The following is a 20,480-nucleotide window of genomic DNA, read 5'->3' on the forward strand; positions in this document are numbered from 1 at the left end:
ATAGAAATCGTTTCTTAGATTGGCAAGTCCATGTTTGACGAAGCTGGCGCTAAAATCGTCAACGACTTAATGACAAAGGCGGAGAAAAATGACGTCAAAATGCATCTTCCGTGTGATTTTATCACCGCTGACAAATTCGAGGAATGTGCAGAGGTGAGTCCACAATCCTAACCTATTTCGTTTCAGTTGCAACTTATAGGTTGGTTGTGCTGATGTTGCGTCGGGGATTCCCGACGGATGGATGGGTTTGGATATAGGACCCAACAGCATCGAATCGTTTAAAGTACCCATTGGTAGAGCACAAGTGATAGTTTGGAATGGGTTAGCACACCCACTAGATTTTTAGTTTTATCACTTTTTAAATCATTTTAGACCACCCGGTGTATTTGAGTGGGACGACTTCTCCAAAGGGACTAAAGCCGTCATGGATGGAGTCGTTGCAGCCACGCAACGTGGAGCTGTCACTATTATCGGTATCAAAGTAAAAATGTTGCGTGTATTAACAACATAAATGGGTTTTTAGGTGGCGGAGACACAGCCACCTGTGCTAAAAAATGGAAGACTAAAGATAAAGTTTCACACGTTTCGACGGGAGGTGGCGCTAGTTTGGAACTTCTCGAGGGGAAAGTACTCCCAGGGGTAGCAGCCCTTTCTGATGCTTGAATTTTCCTCCTCCAGGTTTAATTTGTTATAAATTCGTACCTTTATTTAGCGATTTAATAAATTCATGTTTGGTTAGATATGAAATACCAACATAAAAACTCAAAAAATACTACAATGTCAGATTTGGCGTCATTTCAAACACCCGTATAAGGTACCGCAATAAATCACACTATTACACCCAGCAGTAGTAAAAATGTTCCCATTTTTTAACCGAATCATTATAAATAACAACAAACATTAAACAACAAGACTATGATTAATCCGCTATTACATCACACTGCATTGGTTAGGATCGGCACTATTTTGCACATCTAGAGGTAAAGGTGGCCCCACATCCCCCACTAAATCAGTCGGTGGCTGTCCATAATCCTGCAACTAAACCACCAAATAACAAGCCACAACCTCAACTCAAAACCCACCTTTTGCATCAACCCTAACACCTTCTCAAACCTCTCCTTCTTCTGTTCTTCACTATCCGTCTCTTTCTCCTTCTCCAACTCGGCACAAACCTCCTCCATCAACTTCTTCTGATTCTCAAACCTCTCCGCATCCTCCCTACTCAAACTATCCTTATTAGTCCTCAGCCACTCGGGAAACTTATCTAAAATATCCTTCAAACTCGGATACAACACATCCTTCGACAACAAACTCTGCATCATCCCTTGCATAAACGGTAAAAAGGCATTTTGGTCCCCTTGCCCCCCGAACAAATTCATCATATCCTGCTCCGAAAACGGGTTCTGCAGCCCTTCCGCCCCCGCGTTCAACCCCTGAATAGTTTGCGAGATCGTAGACGCAAAATCGTTCGAATTCTCCGTAATATTGGGGTTCTCGATTACTTGTTGCGCGGCTTCGGCCATCTGCTGGAACTTCTGCTGCAGCTGCTCATTGGTTAACTGCGTCCCGTCGGACGAAGAACCGAGAAAAGTTGCCAAGTTTTGCTCGAACTGAGAGGCGGCTTGTTTGATGAAGTCTTCGGTCCATTCCACGGAGGCCTCGTCGGGTAGCTCGTCTTTAGCGGGGTCGGGCTTCGCCTCTTTCGACGAGTCTTTGTTGAAGTCTTGCAGAGCACCTGGGAGAAGGGGGTGGTTATGCAATAGAGGAACTACATGACTTACTGTCTAGTAGGTTGGAAAGCTCGGCGTCAACTTTGTCCTCTTTAGGGGTTGATTCTTTCTTAGGGTCACTCATGTTGGTGTTCAGTACGTAGTTTAAGGGCAAAGTTTAATAAATTGTGCGGAAGTGAGGTTAGAAAGGATCAGGTGACTCGAGGAAATCTGGGGGAAGGGGGAGTGATAGTGGTACCACTGTAATGTGTATTTGTTGATTTTGCAGCGATGAAAGTCTTTAAAGGGGTTCGTTGTGGCCGTAGCAGCTATAATTGGTTTCATACATATCCCAATAATTCCTAATTGTAACGATAATATTGTTTATGTAACACAACACGCAAAGTTGGTAGCCTTGTCACTGACATAATTGGAACCAAATTGCTAAAATCGTTAAAATTTCAAAAATAAGTGTATATGGGGACCGAAATCGATGTCTTTATTAGTAATTATACTCTCGTCGACCCGGAAATCTATCAACTGTGGGTGGAGGGTCACACAGGTAACGCGCAAACATAACCTCAAAGTGCCCCCTTTTACAGTCTATTCTAGCGAGTGAAGCCGTCTCGATTTTGAATCAGAGGGGCTTAGGGCAGCTGACGGGTGCCCCTCTTGAACTGATAGCCAGTGATGTGTTGGACCACTATCGCACCTACTCACTTCTGGAAAAACTCCTCAGTAACCCAAACAAACTCCAAGAACAGTTGGCGTTTCAGATTGAGCCCCAGACACGAAAACTACTCATAGAGAAGTACGCACTACACACAACGACACTTTTCTAAATTAAAAAAATGTTACAGGTATTACGATTTCGACGACAGCGTCGTCCGAGAGCTCATTGGAAAAAAACTCTCCAGCAAACACAGAAAAGACTTGGATGAAGTGTCTGAAAAGACAGGCGTTCCGTTAAAGTCGTGCCGGCGCCAGTTCGACAATGTTAAACGAATTTACAAGATGGTGGAAGACATGCCAGGTCCGGTGGTCCAAAATATCCAAAATTTGTTCTACTTACCTGAATACATAGCGAAAAAATACGCTTGTATCGTGTTTCTAGCGTGCATTCGTTTTGAGACCAAGCGGAAACTAAATCATATCACGTTTTCTTGTTGGAAGAGGTGTACGGAGGCTATAATGGACAACTGGACGAACAAATTGGCAGGTGTTGACAATTTCGATACGGAACACGACAAAGACTTCTTCTCTGAGTTACGAGAGATTAAAATTTTGTTAGAGAAAGAGAAAGAGCACAAGCAGTAGGTTGTATTTTTGTTAATTGTGGAATGATTTCAAGGGGGTTTTCAGTCTAGTGTGCGTGTTGTTGAGAGCCAAGCTTTTGCAGAAATGCTACCTGGACTTGGATGCCAATTTTAAGAACTATAATCGGGCGATTTTGTTGCCTACGACAAATATGCACCGTCCTCGAGATGTTAAAAATATGTTTGTCGAACTGACTTCGCTTTCGGATAGTTTAAAACAGGCAAATTGGACTGTACCAGAGTTGGAAGTTTTTCTAAATGCGTATACACAGTGTGGCTGCGAAATTGACATTATAAGGTAGGTGGTTTGAATCTAGGGATTTTTATGAACTAGTGTTTGCAGAGACTCAGCGGCACTCAAAATTTTGTGGGAAAAGTATATGAAAGTGATAACAGAGTGTCTCCTGGCGATGTACTAATTTTAATCGTAATAACACAAATAAAATAAATTATTTATTAAAAATAGAACAAACTGTCAACAACCTCTAAAACTTGCAAGACCTTTATAAATAACCATGCATTTACAATACTCAAAAAACCACACGTACAAGATAGAAACGTCAACTTTTATAACGACGCCATGTTGGTAATCTGAAAAGTGTCATAAAAAACGTGTTATTCTAACCACGTGACTTACCATTGGGTTTCATTTCGTACACGACCAAATCACCCTTTTCGAAGTCCGTTATTGCTTGGTACAACCCGTGTAAAAAGTACCTCACGATGTGCTTATTTTCCTCAGGTACGTCGTCCCAAACCCTCGGACTTTGATAACACAGAAGCCACACTTCATCCGGCTTCACGTAAGCCCAGTCGCCGTCGTCAAAAACCACCAAATATCTACAACCAATCGCGACATTACACGCGCCGAGTCGTTACTTCGACAGACCTGTGTAGGTTCTGGTTGGTTGGAAATTCCATAACCACGCCCTTTTCGTGCTTGCGTCGTCCTCGTGACAGTTCGCCGGTGGTCGACAGTTGCTTTTTCAAAGCCACGACACGGCTGCCAACCTCTAGGACTCGGGTGGGTGGTTCAGGGTAGGCTATGTTTTTTTTGGTGGTTATTATGTCGTTGAAGGTTTGGTTGTCGGCGAGGTGGACGACGTTTTCGCCGACGTGGATAAGTTTGGCTTTGACCCACTTTTTGTTGTTTTTGTTGGGTGTGAGGTAGGTTTCCATGAGTTCGAATTTGGGGGGTTTGGGGTCTAGGGTGCTGCCGAACGAGAACATGGATTCGACACCAGAGTCAGTTTTTAGGGAGTTGAGGGCTAGGGGTAAGGGTTTGGGCATGGGTCGTAGGGGAGCAATGTGTTCCACTTGGAGGTCTAAGCAAGTAGTTCAAGTTGAACAAATACAAATTAGTAAATGGTAGTGCCGTTTTCACGCTTGAAAAACTATAAATTAGAACGGGTCAAAGTTGGTACGAGTGCGTCGAATGTGGCGCCAACTTGATTTAATCACATTTACGTCATCTGTCAAATTTTAAACTCACCTCCACTTTCAAGCAGTTCTCCAATGAGTTTGATGTTCTCTTGTGTGACTTCGTTCTTGACGGTTTTAGGCAGCGGAACCCTTTTATCGGTTCCATGGGGCGGTTTTCTGGAGAGTGGATACTTCTGGCCTTGCAGGTCTGGTAGACAGGGTGTTACTGTAAAATGTTTCTGCGCATGTGCTACTTACCCGGGCACTGAATTAGTTTCTTCAGCAGGTCTAGAGTCTCCCGGTGGTCACGCCTGTGGTATTCTATTGTCCTAGGTGGAGACCAATGCCACTTTTTGGTGGTTTCGTTGAAGCTCAAGTTTCTTTCGACGATGACTTGTCTTTGCTTAATAGACAAGTCTTCGACGGGATCGGCATCTTCAAGGTCCATTATGTGATTGTTGTAACAAAGCAACAGAAAAAAATTGACGGAAGAAATGACTTTCGGAAAATTGACAAACAAGGTGTGTTGATTTTTTTGTTTTTATAATGGTCTGGTTGGTTTGGTAACGGGTGCCATTGTAACTATGATTATTTTTCAATCAAGGATTAACTTGAAGAGTAACTAAATTCCAGGTTATGTTTGTTTTTTGTGCATTAAGTTTTCGAAACTGAAGGTGTTGCGTTTATTGAATGTTTATACTGCTAGGAAACAATCAGTTGAAGGAAAAATTGGAAAATTTAGACAGCGTTGTCTAAATATCTGTAGGAGTTGTTGAAGCTACCTTAAAGTTGGCAAGCCTGCTACCTTAAAGTTGACAAGCCTGTAATACAATTGTAAAGATAGCTGCAAATTTGCTTTAGGCAACCAACAATACAGTTGGGGTTATATCCCTGAGAGTGTATATGTATTATGTACATAATATCAAAAATGACAGATATCACAAATTATTGAATAAAACGTTAAATTTGCGAGTAATGCAAGTGGGCAATGAGAAATGAAAAATGAGAACTCTGAAATGCGAAATGTAAAATGAGTAATGAGAAATGATCAATGCGAAATAAGAAATGATTTATAAGAAACGAGAAATGCGAAAAGTGAAATGTGGAATGCGCAGCGAAATGGGAAATAGAAAATGCGTAATGAGAACTTCGAACTGCGAAATGGGAAATGCGGAGTGCAAAATGAGAAATGAGAAATCGAGAATGTGAAATCCGAAATGTAAAATGTGAAATGCGAAATGCCAGCTACGAAACTGGAAATGGGAAATGTAGAATGTGAAGCGAAATGGGAAATGCGAAATGAGAAATTCAGATGTGAAGTAAGAAATGAGAAGAAAGATGAAATGATACATGAAAAATGCGAGAAATGTCTGGATTGAGAAATATGGATTATGAAATGAAAAATATAAAATAGGAAATTGTAAATGAAAAATGTGAGAATTATGAAATAAGAAATGATGAATGAGGAATGTGGAATGAGAAATTGAGTCATGAAACGAGAAATGTGAGGAATCAGAAGAAGTAAAAAATATGAGAAACAACAAATCTGAGAAATGAGAGAGATGAAATGACAAGTAACACTAGGTGAGAAATGCGATATGTGTAATGAGGAAAACGAAAAATGAGAAATATGAAATGAGAAATGTGAGAAATGAGAAGAAATGAGAAATGGGAAATGAATAATGAGAAGAAATCAAAAAGAAAAATATGAATTATGAAATGAGAAATAAGAACTGGGAAATAAATAATAAATGAAAAATGAGAAATATGAAATGAGAAATGTGAGAAATGAGAAATAACAGATAATACTGGTGAAAAATGACAAATGAAAACTCTCTGAAATAAATATTCTAATAAGAAATATGAAATAAGAAGAGAAATGACACGAAGTGAAAATGAGATATGTGAAATGAGAAATGTGGGCAATGAGTAATGAAAAATATGGGAAATGAGAAATAGGAGAAATGGGAAGAAATGATAAATGAGAAATATGAGAAATTAGGATGATGAGAAATGTGAGAAACGACGAATGTGAGAAATGAGAAAGAGGAAATGAGAAGAAATGAAAAATGACACGAAATGAGGAATGAGATATGTGAAATAGGAAATGAAAAATGAGACACGACACGAAGTGAGAAATGAGAAATGTGCAATATGAAACGAGAAATAAGAAATATGAGAAATTAGGATGGTGAGAAATGAGAAAGATGAAATGAGAAGAAATGAAAAATGTATATATGAATTATGAAATGAGAAATGACACGAAGAGAGAAATAACAAATGTGAAATATGAAATATGAAATGAGAAATAAGAACTGAGAAATGAATAATAAACGATAAATGAGAAATACGAGATGTTAGGATGATGAGAAATGTTAGAAATGACAAATGTGAGAAATGAGAAAGATGAAATGAGCAGAAATGAAAAATGACACGAAATGAGACATCAGATATGTGAAATGAGAAATGAGAAATGGGAAATGAATAATGAGAAGAAATGAAAAATGAGAAATATGAATTATGAAATGAGAAATGACACGAAGTGAGAAATGAGAAATGTGAAATATGAAATGAGAGCTGGGAAATGAATAATAAATGAAAAATTAGCAATGTGAAATGTAAGAAATATGAAATAAGAAGAAATGAGATAATAATAATAATAAATGAAAAATGGGAAATATGAGAAATTAGGATGGTGAGAAATGTGAGAAATGAGAAAGATACAGTGAGAAGGAATGAAAAATGAGAAATATGAATTATGAAATGAGAAATGACACGATGTGAGAAATGAGAAATGTGAAATGAGAACTGAGAAATGAATAATAAATGAAAAATGAGAAATATGAATTATGAAGTGAGAAATGACACGAAGTGAGAAATGAGAAATGTGAAATATGAAATGAGAGCTGGGAAATGAATAATAAATGAAAAATTAGCAATGTGAAATGTAAGAAATATGAAATAAGAAGAAATGAGATAATAATAATAAATGAAAAATGGGAAATATGAGAAATTAGGATGGTGAGAAACGTGAGAAATGAGAAAGATACAGTGAGAAGGAATGAAAAATGAGAAATATGAATTATGAAATGAAAAATGATACGATGTGAGAAATGAGAAATGTGAAATGAGAACTGAGAAATGAATAATAAATGAAAAATGAGAAATATGACTTATGAAATGGGAAATGACACGTTGTGAGAAATGAGAAATGTGAAATATGACACGAAGTGAAAATGAGATATGTTAATTGAGAAATGGGAAATGTGAAATGAGAACTGAGAAATGAATAATAAATGAAAAATGAGAAATGGGAAATGAATAATGAGAAAAAATGAAAAATGAGAAATGTAAATTATGAAGTGAGAAATGATAAATGTGAAATATCGAATGAGTAATGTGAAATATGAAATGAGAAATGGGAAATAAATAATGAGAAAAAATGAAAAATGAGAAATGTAAATTATGAAATGAGAAATAACACGAAGTGAGAAATGAGAAATGAATAATAAATGAAAAATGAGAAATATGAGAAATTAGGATGGTGAGAAATGTGAGAAATGAGAAAGATACAGTGAGAAGGAATGAAAAATGAGAAATATGAATTATGAAATGAGAAATGACACGATGTGAGAAATGAGAAATGTGAGATGAGAACTGAGAAATGAATAATAAATGAAAAATGAGAAATATGAATTATGAAATGGGAAATGATACATTGGTAAAAATGAGAAATGTGAAATATGACACGAAGTGAAAATGAGATATGTTAAATGAGAAATGAGAAATGGGAAATGAATAATGAGAAAAAATGAAAAATGAGAAATGTAAATTATGAAATGAGAAATGACACGAAGTGAGAAATGATAAATGTGAAATATCAAATGAGTAACGTGAAATATGAGATGAGAAATGAGAACTGGGAAAGGAATAATAAATGAAAAATGAGAAATATGAAATGAGAAACATGAGAAACGAGAAAGATACAATGAGAAGGAATGAAAAATGAGAAATATGAATTATGAAATGAGAAATGACACGATGTGAGAAATGAGAAATGTGAAATATGACACGAAGTGAAAATGAGATATGTTAATGAGAAATGAAAAATGGGAAATGTGAAATGAGAACTGAAAAATGAATAATAACTGAAAAATGAGAAATATGAATTATGAAATGGGAAATGATACGTTGTGAGAAATGAGAAATGTGAAATATGACACGAAGTGAAAATGAGATATGTTAAATGAAAAATGAGAAAAGGGAAATGAATAATGAGAAAAAATGAAAAATGAGAAATGTAAATTATGAAATAAGAAATGACACGAAGTGAGAAATGATAAATGTGAAATATCAAATGAGTAATGTGAAATATATATAATATAATATATAATATATATAATATATAATATATATAATATATATAATATCTCTGTTGGTTACCAAACTTAAGTATTATGGAGTGTATGGAGCCACCTTGAATTGGTTCCAGAATTATTTATTTAATCGTGCTCAGTTAGTTGACTGTAATGGTCAGAAATCAAATATGATGGCTTTAAGTTCCGGGGTTCCCCAAGGGTCGGTACTTGGACCTCTTCTCTTTTCTTTATATTCTGCCGACTTAGTAAAAGTTATTAAACATTGCTGTGTACACATGTATGCAGATGATGTACAACTTTATCTTACTTTTAATCCTGAAGAAACTGAAGCGTGTGCTAACCTTATAAATAGAGATCTAGAACATGTACAGCAATGGTGCGTAAACAACTGCTTGCAACTCAATCACAGTAAATGTGAAACGATTCTGTTTGGTATGCCTACAAAGCTTCTTCAATGTAGAAATCGTGTTGAATTAAAAGTAAACAATCATGTCCTGAAAAGTTCCTCTGTGGTTAAGAGTCTGGGAGTTATGCTTGATAGCCAACTAAAGTTTGTGGAACATGTCAATCACATTTGCAAAAAAACCTTTTTATGTTTCAAGCAAATAAGTCCTTACAGGTTTTATCTGGATACTAAATCTAAAAAGCGGCTGTCAGATGCTTTGATTTTATCTCATTTAAATTATGCTGACACAGTATACGGCCCTTGTCTATCTCAGCTGCAAAAATATCGGCTACAGAAAATTCAAAATTTTTGTACCCGCTATACATTAACTGTTCCACGTTTTGCTCATGTGACCCCCTTCATTAGACAACTAAATTGGCTGAAGTCAGGTGAACGACGCTTCATTCATTACGTCTCAATTGTTTCCAAAGTGTTGCACACATCAGCACCTTCTTATTTGATTAACAAAATAGTGCTGCGATCAACTATCCACAATAAAAACTTAAGAAATGTGTGTTTTTCAGCTGACATACCACGGCATAACCTGGTATGTTTTAAGTCTTCATTTTCCTACTTGGCGGCGTATGTTATAAATAATGTCATTGGCGTAGAGAAGAGCCTCATTTTTAATGAAACTTCAAAAAAACTGCTAAAACAACGACTGCTGAATGGAGAAATACCAAATATAAATTTAGGTCTGTTTTAAATTGTTAATAATAATGGGGTGAGATTAGAGAATAATAGCAGACTAATTTGTATGCTGTAATTCTAGAATCTCGAAAGTTGTTCTGTTAATCTAATCAATGCATATCATTACTTGGTCTTAGTACCCGTAATGATAGAAGTCTTGCCTGAATGCCGGTCATTTCCGGGTCAGTGGTGGGTCTTAAAATTAAACTTCTTTTAATACTCATGTTAGGTTAGATACTAATGTCAGGTCAGATTAATATCAGTTTTTGCTGTATCTGCACCTTTTGTACCAATGTTTATAATTTATTTATTTAAAATTGGTTCAATAAAAATTATTATTATTATTATTATTATTAAATATGAGATGAGAAATGAGAACTGGGAAAGGAATAATAAATGAAAAATGAGAAATATGAAATGAGAAACATGAGAAACGAGAAAGATATAATGAGAAGGAATGAAAAATGAGAAATATGAATTATGAAATGAGAAATGACACGATGTGAGAAATGAGAAATGTGAAATATGACACGAAGTGAAAATGAGATATGTTAAATGAGAAATGAAAAATGGGAAATGTGAAATCAGAACTGAGAAATGAATAATAACTGAAAAATGAGAAATATGAATTATGAAATGGGAAATGACACGTTATGAGAAATGTGAAATGAGAACTGGGAAATGAATAATAAATGAAAAATGAGAAATATGAATTATGAAATGAGAAATGATACTATGTGAGAAATAAGAAATGTGAAATATGACACTATGTGAGAAATGAGAAATGTAAGTAAGTAAGTAAGTAATTTTATTGTGCTAAAAACATAAAGTTTATACACTCGTCCAAAGTTTACAAGAATGTAATAGTAAAAATAAACATAAAAACCATGCAATACAATACTTATGTAGATTATGAGCTAGCTACATGATAAACAAGAAATTACTCAAAATTATATTGAAAATATTCATTGAAACTATAAAAACTATTTTCGGTTAAGACATCCTTGATTTTTTTTAGAAATTGAGATGGTGGAAGGTTGCGGAAACTCTGAGGTAATTTGTTAAAGAACACTATACAGAAATAGTTCCTGGCAGTTCTGCAACGGTTTATTCTCAAATTTTCGATTAACAAATTTGTGGACCTAGTATTATAGTCATGGAAAGAACTCAGTGTAGGAAATTGATTAATTTGGTTTACTAAAAATTTAAAACAGTGATAGATGTACAAGCAGGGCAATGTCAAAATATTTAAGGATTGAAATGAAAATTTGCAATCATTACGATAACCAATACCTGAAAGGATTCTAATAGCTCTTCTTTGAAGCCTAAAAAGGTTTTGTGACGAGGCGCTGTGTCCCCAGATTAGTATACCATATACTAAGTGAGATTGTATTAGCGCATAATATGCAATTTTTAATATATTTTGATCAACATGATTTGATAAGTTTCTTAAGAGATAAGTATTTTTAGAAATGATGTGAACAATATAATCCACATGTTCATGCCAAAGTAATTTAGTATCTAGAACAATTCCGAGAAACTTGTTAGTACTTTTCGTATCCGCAAAAGACTTATCTTTCTTCAATGAAAATACCATCTGAACTGATTTGTTCTTATTTACGCAAAGTTTGTTGGCGAAAAACCAAGGTTCCGCTTGCGAAGATATATTCATAAGAGTACTTATTACTAATGAAGATGACATTGCCTTTTTACTAAAAGTAGTATCGTCCGCGTACAATATCGTAAAAAAATCAGGGAAAAAGTATGGCAGATCGTTCACATAAATTAAGAAAAGTAGAGGCCCTAAGATGGACCCCTGAGGTACACCATACGCGATTTGTTCTTTATTGGAGACTATACCATCAACAGAGACTACTTGCAATCGATTCAAAAGATACGATGAAATTAATCTAGTGGCATCTGGCTGAAAGTTGTAAAAAAAAAGTTTACGGATTAGTATTTCATGAGACATGCAGTCAAATGCCTTACTAAGATCTAGAAAGGCAGACACAAAATATTCACCATCTTGAAAGGATTTAACGACATTATCAATAAAAGATAGAACAGCTTTTTCAGTGGATAAGCCTTTTCGAAATCCAAACTGATTTGTACAAAACAAGTTATTACTAATAAAGAATTCAAGGATTTGTTCTAACATTAATTTTTCGAACACTTTAGACAACACTGGAAGAAGGGAGATTGGTCGATAGTTATCAACTTCATTGACATTACCTTTTTTGTATATTGGACATACTAAAGCCAATTTTAAGCAGTCTGGAAAAACCGAGTCAACAATACATTTATTTATTAATTTGGTCAAAGGTGCAATTAGTATATCCTTTACTGATTTTATAACGTCGACATTGAACCCATAAATATCTTTACTGCTCTTATTTTTTAATTTATTCAATGCCTCACGTACTTGTACCTCACTAACTGTCCTGAATTTAAAGAACATATGTGACGTGTTATTAACAGATATCATAATTTTAACAGGATCAAGATTAGTATTTGGTAAGGAATTAAGAATATTTTTAGCAATGCTCGAGAAATGTAAATTGAATTCGTTAGAGGAAATTTTTGTAGTTTCATGAATAGTACGTTTTCTACTTCTGTTTATTAATGACCACATAGCTTTAGAATTATTAGAATTGTTTTTAATAAAGACATTATTAGCTGCAATTTTAGCTTTTTTAACAGCTTCTTCATATTTACGCTTAAAGTTATTATACATTATTTTCAAACCCAAAGTCCCATATAATCTGTAAGAACTATATATTAGATGCAGAGTTTCTCGCATGATTTTTAAATCAGGGGTATACCAAATTATATTATGGACCTTTGATCTGTTACACGATAGTTTCTTCTCAGGACAGGCGATATTATAATACAATAGTAGCGTATCTATAAAGATCGAGAACAAATCAGACGCATTAAAGTCGCAATTTTGATCAATGAAACTCCAATCAACTTGTTGTAATAAATTAAAAAACATGATTTTCCCAAACTGTGAGATGGGCCTTACATATTTAGGGATAAATGAGTTATCGAATACAGCTTCCTTTAGAGTAACATTTACACATATTCCAGTATGGTCCGACTGATAAAGTTTAGCAGGTGTTATATTTATCATATCTGAATTAATATTAGTAAACACATTATCAAGTGTGTTGTTATAACGCGTTTTAAATCTGACAGTAGAATATAAGCCGTAGCTAGACAAAAGATTACAAAAATAATTGGCTTTTGCATCATTAGTGCCAAATAATAAGTTAAAATCTCCACCCACTATGACGTATTTAGATTTGCAATGAATTTCATTAAGAAGAATGACTATAGTATCAATAAATTTATGAAAATCGCCTTTTGGCGAGCGATAAACCGTTATTAAAATTAAATCTAACTTAGTGATAAGTACGCCGCATAATTCGCAATCCACCTCAGCAGAAAGTGCTGATACCTTATCAGACAGAATCTTGAAGGGGATACTTTGGTGCATCAGCTCCATGACTCCTCCATGCTTCTTTGAAGACCGCGCAAAAAATGCTGCCGTGTTGAAATCGGGCACATGAATATTATCGATTTCGATATGGTTCAACCAATGTTCACAAAGGCAGATACAATTTATTTTTAGAATTTCCACTTCTGAAAAAAGCATATTAAATTTGTTTCTAATGCACTGTATGTTTAAAAATAAAATTCGAAAACTGGCCCCTTTGAAACAGAAATTTTCTATTAATTCATTAGGGACGTATTCACTTTTTCGTTTTTTAAGAAGTAAAATTTTTTCACTAAAATTCCTTCCGGCCATAATTCCTCCTTGAAGAAATCCTTAAAAATTGTTTTCTCCACTGTGATTTTGAATGACACGCTTTTGGCAGTAGGCCTCTTAGGAAGTTTGTCAACACTAATTTCTTTATCAGAGAATTTAGACTTTAAGAATAGCTTCAAATCGTTTTCAGACGTGTTTGGATGTAAATTACCGACATAGATATACCCATTTCGCGGCACAGCCTTTATCAACGTATCATTTTCATTTGTAGCAGAAGCTTTACCTCGAATGAAGTTACGCTTTTTCTTTCTTGAGACAACAGTTTGAAAACCTTCGGCATCATTTAGGGCGTTGTGAGAAGATATTTCTTCATTTTTTTCATTTTTTTCCATGTTCGACGATGCTACGTTTAATGATGGATTAGATGGAATAAACGGGATAACCTTTGGGTCTAAAACGGATTTATTATTGTTATCCTTCGGAATTTTCTGCTGTTTATTAGTTTTTTGGCCGGATCGGTTTTGGACACTCTTATCGCGTGATGTTTTATAGTGTACTTTTTTTTTCCACTCGTTTGTATCGTTTATGCCATCGGAAGATATATCGGAGAACACATCGACATCGAAAGAGGGCACCTTCAACAAATTATTTTTGGGATAATCTGTCAACATTTTTATCATATCAACATTGGAACTCTTCACATTGTTAAGCTCTTGTTTAAGACTTCGAATTTCGTCACGCAGGGAGACGGTGGCTGCTTCTATTGCCTTGCGTAAGATGCTAGAAAAGGTGTTGCTTTTTAGGAAACTAATTACTGTTTCCGTTATCAAAGTTTCTTCATCTCCTATCTTGACAGATGTACTCTCTGAAGTCGCTGTTTTATTGTGATGAAGACATTCCATTTCTGTTTCGGTAAAGAAACGAAACACTTCCTTTTTTTTATTTTTTTCACGAGCACAACTAGGGTGATAAGTTAGCCCACAAACTACACAACGTGTACACTTGCTTCTTAGCACTTGTTTGCATTTATCGCACTTTATTTCCGATTCACTTCTTTGAGAATCCGAAAACACTTCTTCACTCGTCGCCATCTTGTTCGAGATGGTGAAATATGACACGAAGTGAAAATGAGATATGTTAAATGAGAAATGAGAAATGGGAAATGAATAATAAATGAAAAATCAGAAATATGAAATGAGAAATATGAGAAATTAGGATGGTGAAAAATGTGAGAAATGAGAAAGATACAATGAGAAGGAATGAAAAATGAGAAATATGAATTAGAAATGACACGATGTGAGAAATGAGAAATGTGAAATATAACACGAAGTGAAAATGAGAAATGTTAAATGAGAAATGAAAAATGGGAAATGGTACGATGTGAGAAATGAGAAATGTGAAATATGACACGAAGTGAAAATGAGATATGTTAAATATTAAATGAGAAATGAGAACTGGGAAATGAATAATAAATGAAAAATGAGAAATATGAGAAATTAGGATAGTGAGAAATGAGAAAGAAACAGTGAGAAGGAATGAAAAATGAGAAATATGAATTATCAACTGAGAAATGACACAATGTGAGAAATGAGAAATGTGAAATATGTCACGAAATGAAAATGAGATGTGTTAAATGAGAAATGAAAAATGGGAAATGTGAAATGAGGACTGAGAAATGAATAATAAATAAAAAATGAGAAATATGAATTATGAAATGGGAAATGACACGTTGTGAGAAATGAGAAATGTGAAATATGACACGAAGTGAAAATGAGATATGTTAAATGAGAAATGAGAAATGACACGAAGTGAGAAATGAGAAATGTGAAATATAACACGAAGTGAAAATGAGAAATGTTAAATGAGAAATGAAAAATGGGAAATGACACGATGTGAGAAATGAGAAATATGAAATATGACACGAAGTGAAAATGAGATATGTTAAATATTAAATGAGAAATGAGAACTGGGAAGTGAATAATAAATGAAAAATGAGAAATATGAAATGAGAAATGTGAGAAGGAGAAAAAATAAATGATAAGTGTGAAAAATGAGAAACGTGAGAAATGAAAAGTCTGAGAAATAAGAAATGTAAGAAATATGAAATAAGAAGAAAAGAGAAATAACACGAAGTGAGAAATGAGAACTGAGAAATGAATAATGAGAAGAAATGAAAAATGAGAAATATGAATTATGAAATGTGAAATGAGACCTGAGAAGTGAGTAATAAATGAAAAATGAGAAATATGAAATGTAAGAAAATGAAATAAGAAGACATGAGTAATTTGACAGGAAGTGAAAATGAGGTACCTATGTGAAATGAGAAATGGGAAATGAATAATGAGAACAAATGATAAATGAGAAATGGGAATTATGAAATGAGAATGACACGAAGTCCGAAATGATAAATGTGAAATATCAAATGAGTAATGTGAAATATGAAATGAGAAATGAGAACTTAGAAATGAATAATAAATGAAAAATGAGAAAAAATAAATGATAAGTGTGAAAAGTGAAAAACGTGAGAAATGAAAACTCTGAAAATAAGAAATGTAAGAAATATGAAATAAGGAATGAGAAATGACACGAAGTGAAAATGAGATGTTAAATTAGAAATATGAGTTATGAAATGAGAAATGACACGAAGTGAGAAATGAGAAATGTGAAATATGAAATGAGAGCTGGGAAATAAATAATAAATGATAGAAGAGAAATATGAAGTGAGAAATGTGACAAATTACAAAAAATAAATGATAAGTGTGAAAAATGAGAAACGTGAGAAATGTAAACTCTGAAAAATAAGAAATGTAAGGAATATGAACTAAGAAGTAATGAGAAATGACACGAAGTGAAAATGAGATATATGAAATATAAAATGAGAAATGAAAAGAGTGATGAATGTGAAATATGAAATGAGAAATGAAAAGAGTGATAAATGTGAAATATGAAATGAGAAATGGGAAATTAAAAATGACAAAGAATGACAAATGAGAAATATGAAATGAAAAATGTGGGAAGTAGGAAACGTGAGAAATAAGAAAACTCAGAAACGAGAAATGTGAGAGATGAGAAATATGAAATGAGAATAAATGATAAATCGGGAGAAATGAGAAATGGGAAGAAAAGAGGTGTGAGAAGAATTGAGAAATGACAAGAAATGAAAAATGTGAGGAATGAGAAATAAGAAATGGAAAATGAAAAATGAGAAACGTGGGAAATGAGAAATGTAACAAACGAGAAATGGGAAAAATCGTAAGAAATCATAAATTTGAGAAATACAAAACCAAGAAACGAGAAATGTGGGAAATAGAAGAAACGAGAAATGCGAATTATAAAATGAGGAATGAGAAATGATAATTGAGAAATTAGAAAGGTGAAATGCAAAATAAGAAGTGAGAAATGAGAAATACGAATTGAAAAGCGAAGTACTTATAACAGATTCGGATAATAATAAAATACGTAGTGAATAGCTACTTTAATGCATTTTCGACTGTTCGTTATTTATCGTCTGTGTCAATTTTTATTATAGACAGTTAATCACGGAAACTACTAGACCGATTATATTCTCTAATTTTACATGTGTTTTAGGAATATCGTATAGATGCTAAAACGCTAACCAAAGGTTGTCTAATTATCCCCACCATAAATGTGATTATGTCATCTCAAAATTTTGCGTGGTAAATGTCATAAATTTTATACAATAATATACTCATACGTCTTGACTTTTTAACCTGAAAATGAGACTTTTTAACTTTCAAACTGCAAAACCGAAAGCTCTGAAATTCGTTCCACGTTACTTTAAATAACCTCAGACGAATTATTTGTAAAATTCAATTCAAAAATTTTGCTTCTTTTACTGCTTACACATGTGAACAGACCTAGGGTTAATTTTATATCGTAAGTACAAAGCAAATCAATGTTTGGGAGGCGGATGTTACAAGGTCGCGCTTTACATACAAAGAAGTGTGATAATCAAAATTCGCTGATGTTACATTTCACTTTTTTCTGATTAGTCTTTTTGAATAATTCAAAATATTTAAATTTACTGTGACAGTTCTAATCATCAGCCTTGCTTTTTTGTTCACCTGCTATGTAAACAGGAAGTTAAAAACTACTTTGGTACTTTTAAGTACAACAATATGAAAAAAAAAAAAATCAAAATACTTTACTATAAAAAAATAAACTTTAATTTGATCGAAAATATACAATTCCAAATACCCACACTCTACAGACACAAAAATTAATTGGTCATTAAATGTACAATTACCCCATTATTATTACTAAGTACACTAGACATAATGTCCAGTTTAACAATGAGGACCCAAAACAGTCCCACATACCACAAGAAATTAACAACTTTTGCCAAAATCCACAACCTTTGCATATGTTTCTTGGCATCTTCGTAGTCTTCGCCTTCCTTTAAAAGATACCTTTTAGCACCGATTATCGCCTGTTTATTAAACTCATAAATCTGAGTCGTTTCGTCTTTATACGAAAAACTGTCAACATCTTCAGGAAGTATATCCGTCTTTAAATCGTAAAATTTATTGTTGATGAACGTCCAATGATTGGTGCTAAAATAAGCCAGAGCTAACATCGCCACGTGGATCTTCCTCTGGATTTTGACCAACCTGCGACACACCCATCAAACAACCCGGAATCAAAACTGTGCACCTACTTACATGGGTTTTTTCCCCGTTAACTTAAGCAACCCATCGATGACTAAAGCCGGAAGGAGATGGTAAAACAGCATCTGGACGAAGTAGTTGTAGTAGCACTTCGTCATTCTCGGATTCGGGTACCATAAGACATTGTTAAAGGGGTTCCTCCACCAGATTTTCTTGTTTATGGAAAGCAATCTTACTAAATTGAGTGATTTGATGTCGTTGTTGCTGCCGTTGTAGAAGGAGGTTGTTAGTCGCTGGTTTGGGTTTCTGGAAATTTTAGTGTAGGGATTGAAGAGGGTTTTTGTTTGGATTTACTTGAATGTGGCTTGTTTCCATGAAGATATGATCATTGCTTTGACGGTCATGTCGACTGGGACACAGTCGGTGATGGTGTTGCCGTCACAATATATTGTTCGAATTATACCTTTTCCGGAACCTACCATGAGACCTATGGGACCGTTGAAGTTGTCGATCCAGCCTGGCATGGGTTCCTGGGCAGTGTGGACAACTACGAAAGAGGTTATTCGTATTACTAGTACAACATAGTACTCACCAATAGATGGGCGGTAGACAACCACCGGTATTTTCCCGTCGCACAAGTCGTACACAACATGCTCACCCAGGGATTTCGCGAACGTATAAGTATTTGGTTGTGGATGTATATATTTTTCCGTAATCACATTCATTGTATGTTTATTCCTCTTTTCAACGATCTCTATAGTCTTCTCCCAGTCGGCAATCGCCGGATGCAACTTCTCTTCAACCACTTTCCGGTCAGTGTTACAATAAGTAGTCGAAACGTGAACAAGAACATCCAAATTCTTCATTTCTAGAGCCAACTTAGCAACCTCTCTGGTCCCCCGGATGTTCATAATAACAGCATCCGTTAAACTATCATCAAAACGCACTGACGCCGCTCCATGAAAAACCACATTCACTTCATCAATCAAGAGTTGACGTTCCTGAAGATTTAACCCCAAATCCAGCTCCCGCACATCGCCAACGACGACCTTAATTTTGTTCAGAGAGTCAGGGTTTGTCGATTTGAGTACGTCGAAGAGCTAAACACGGATTAGAAAAGGGAAACTGTTGAAGGGGCGACTTACTGGTAAATCGATGATGGTTTTGATTCTTTCCTCGGGAGCCACACCCTTTTTTTCTCGCAAGAGTAAGTAGATGGTTTTCAGGTCTGGACACGATCGAAGGAGCTTCTCGACGAGGACTTTCCCGATGAAACCGCTTCCGCCGGTTATGAAGATGGTTTTGTTGCGGTAGAATTCTGGGATTGTGGGTTTTTTCATGGTTTTGGGTTTTTGGGGCGATTTGGGTGCGGGTGTGGTTTGTTACAGACTTTGTCTCATTTGGGAACGTTGGAGCTTAAACGTGGATCGATTTGACCCGTGCAAGGTGTTCTCAGCTGATGAGGTCAATGTTAACACCTTTACATAACATGAAAGTGTAATTAGTTTATTGTTAGAATTTTCGGTCGGTGATAGCAGGTGAAAGGCTGTTGTTACTGGATATAACAGGTTGACTGAAGGTAGTGAACAGGTGCACAGGAGCATGACGTAGGTTCGACAACACACTGTATGACCTTAATAGAACATAAGCCTAAGACTCTTCGCTTCTGGGTATCGAACTACCGACCATAATGTTACGAAATAAACTCATACGCCGCCTATGGGACGTCGAGAGCTTTCTGGTATGTACGGCGATGATGACTAATTGTCGGTGACGGCGGCCGAGCGGCGTTCCATAAGATAGTCTGGAGCGGGTTACCGGAAGTCTCGATTGCGGGGTCCAGAAAAGCCCAGAGCTGCGTTCGCGATTCATCAAGAGGAACGTATAGATTTAAATAGAGGCCACCATCGGGAACGAGGTTTATTCAGTCGAGTCGAGTCCAACGAGTGTCGAGAAAACCCAGTCAAGTTGCGCCGGAATTATTTTGTACTTAATCGCTCTGTAATTAGTCATGTAAATCCGACTTACTAAGAAATAAATTGTTGATTTTTAATACCCGTACAACGTAACACTGGTGTGAGATTTCAAATTAGTAAGTGGTTTTACGACGAATTGCGGG

At 35.1% G+C, this 20,480-nt stretch overlaps 5 protein-coding genes across 5 annotated transcripts; 2 read left to right on the forward strand and 3 right to left on the reverse strand.

Moving 5' to 3' along the window:
* Positions 1-15: 15 nt before the first annotated feature.
* On the forward strand, positions 16-882 carry LOC135140214 (phosphoglycerate kinase-like). Its single transcript, XM_064070664.1, has 4 exons — positions 16-153; positions 200-321; positions 373-473; positions 524-882. The coding sequence occupies exons 1-4, from the start codon at positions 31-33 to the stop codon at positions 661-663; spliced, it is 486 nt and encodes a 161-aa protein (XP_063926734.1). The 5' UTR covers positions 16-30; the 3' UTR covers positions 664-882.
* LOC135140213 (peroxisomal biogenesis factor 19-like) lies at positions 836-1,950 on the reverse strand. Its single transcript, XM_064070663.1, has 3 exons — positions 1,782-1,950; positions 1,083-1,735; positions 836-1,038 (listed from the first exon to the last, which is right to left on the reverse strand). The coding sequence occupies exons 1-3, from the start codon at positions 1,852-1,854 to the stop codon at positions 931-933; spliced, it is 834 nt and encodes a 277-aa protein (XP_063926733.1). The 5' UTR covers positions 1,855-1,950; the 3' UTR covers positions 836-930.
* A 48-nt stretch (positions 1,951-1,998) lies between these two features.
* LOC135140212 (acidic fibroblast growth factor intracellular-binding protein) lies at positions 1,999-3,662 on the forward strand. Its single transcript, XM_064070662.1, has 5 exons — positions 1,999-2,271; positions 2,322-2,520; positions 2,570-3,022; positions 3,072-3,323; positions 3,369-3,662. Exons 1-5 carry the CDS (start codon positions 2,187-2,189, stop codon positions 3,442-3,444), a joined length of 1,065 nt encoding a protein of 354 aa, XP_063926732.1. The 5' UTR covers positions 1,999-2,186; the 3' UTR covers positions 3,445-3,662.
* LOC135139972 (histone-lysine N-methyltransferase eggless-like) lies at positions 3,501-5,000 on the reverse strand. Its single transcript, XM_064070342.1, has 5 exons — positions 4,706-5,000; positions 4,518-4,655; positions 3,915-4,350; positions 3,663-3,865; positions 3,501-3,616 (listed from the first exon to the last, which is right to left on the reverse strand). The coding sequence occupies exons 1-5, from the start codon at positions 4,893-4,895 to the stop codon at positions 3,501-3,503; spliced, it is 1,083 nt and encodes a 360-aa protein (XP_063926412.1). The 5' UTR covers positions 4,896-5,000.
* A 12,929-nt stretch (positions 5,001-17,929) lies between these two features.
* On the reverse strand, positions 17,930-19,780 carry LOC135140157 (fatty acyl-CoA reductase 1-like). Its single transcript, XM_064070580.1, has 5 exons — positions 19,507-19,780; positions 18,954-19,461; positions 18,716-18,908; positions 18,416-18,667; positions 17,930-18,364 (listed from the first exon to the last, which is right to left on the reverse strand). Exons 1-5 carry the CDS (start codon positions 19,699-19,701, stop codon positions 17,974-17,976), a joined length of 1,539 nt encoding a protein of 512 aa, XP_063926650.1. The 5' UTR covers positions 19,702-19,780; the 3' UTR covers positions 17,930-17,973.
* Between the last annotated feature and the right edge of the window lie 700 nt (positions 19,781-20,480).

This window comes from Zophobas morio, unplaced genomic scaffold (assembly GCF_036711695.1).
Source record: "Zophobas morio isolate AGI-343-1 ecotype UQ-CSIRO unplaced genomic scaffold, CSIRO_AGI_Zmor_V1 ptg000038l, whole genome shotgun sequence".
Taxonomy (NCBI): Eukaryota; Metazoa; Arthropoda; class Insecta; order Coleoptera; family Tenebrionidae; genus Zophobas; species Zophobas morio.

Coding starts and splice junctions, on each gene's coding strand:
- LOC135139972 (XM_064070342.1), bottom strand. CDS start 4,895: ATGGACCTTGAAGATGCCGATCCCGTCGAAGACTTGTCTATTAAGCAA. Junction 4,656..4,705: donor GAAACTAATTCAGTGCCCGG/GTAAGTAGCACA, acceptor CCTGTCTACCAG/ACCTGCAAGGCCAGAAGTAT. Junction 4,351..4,517: donor AGAACTGCTTGAAAGTGGAG/GTGAGTTTAAAA, acceptor CTACTTGCTTAG/ACCTCCAAGTGGAACACATT.
- LOC135140213 (XM_064070663.1), bottom strand. CDS start 1,854: ATGAGTGACCCTAAGAAAGAATCAACCCCTAAAGAGGACAAAGTTGAC. Junction 1,736..1,781: donor GCTTTCCAACCTACTAGACA/GTAAGTCATGTA, acceptor CCCTTCTCCCAG/GTGCTCTGCAAGACTTCAAC. Junction 1,039..1,082: donor TGTTAGGGTTGATGCAAAAG/GTGGGTTTTGAG, acceptor TTGGTGGTTTAG/TTGCAGGATTATGGACAGCC.
- LOC135140157 (XM_064070580.1), bottom strand. CDS start 19,701: ATGAAAAAACCCACAATCCCAGAATTCTACCGCAACAAAACCATCTTC. Junction 19,462..19,506: donor AAACCATCATCGATTTACCA/GTAAGTCGCCCC, acceptor ATCCGTGTTTAG/CTCTTCGACGTACTCAAATC. Junction 18,365..18,415: donor TTAACGGGGAAAAAACCCAT/GTAAGTAGGTGC, acceptor GGTGTGTCGCAG/GTTGGTCAAAATCCAGAGGA.
- LOC135140214 (XM_064070664.1), top strand. CDS start 31: ATGTTTGACGAAGCTGGCGCTAAAATCGTCAACGACTTAATGACAAAG. Junction 154..199: donor AATTCGAGGAATGTGCAGAG/GTGAGTCCACAA, acceptor TGCAACTTATAG/GTTGGTTGTGCTGATGTTGC. Junction 322..372: donor CAAGTGATAGTTTGGAATGG/GTTAGCACACCC, acceptor AAATCATTTTAG/ACCACCCGGTGTATTTGAGT.
- LOC135140212 (XM_064070662.1), top strand. CDS start 2,187: ATGGGGACCGAAATCGATGTCTTTATTAGTAATTATACTCTCGTCGAC. Junction 2,272..2,321: donor GTGGGTGGAGGGTCACACAG/GTAACGCGCAAA, acceptor AGTCTATTCTAG/CGAGTGAAGCCGTCTCGATT. Junction 3,324..3,368: donor TGCGAAATTGACATTATAAG/GTAGGTGGTTTG, acceptor TAGTGTTTGCAG/AGACTCAGCGGCACTCAAAA.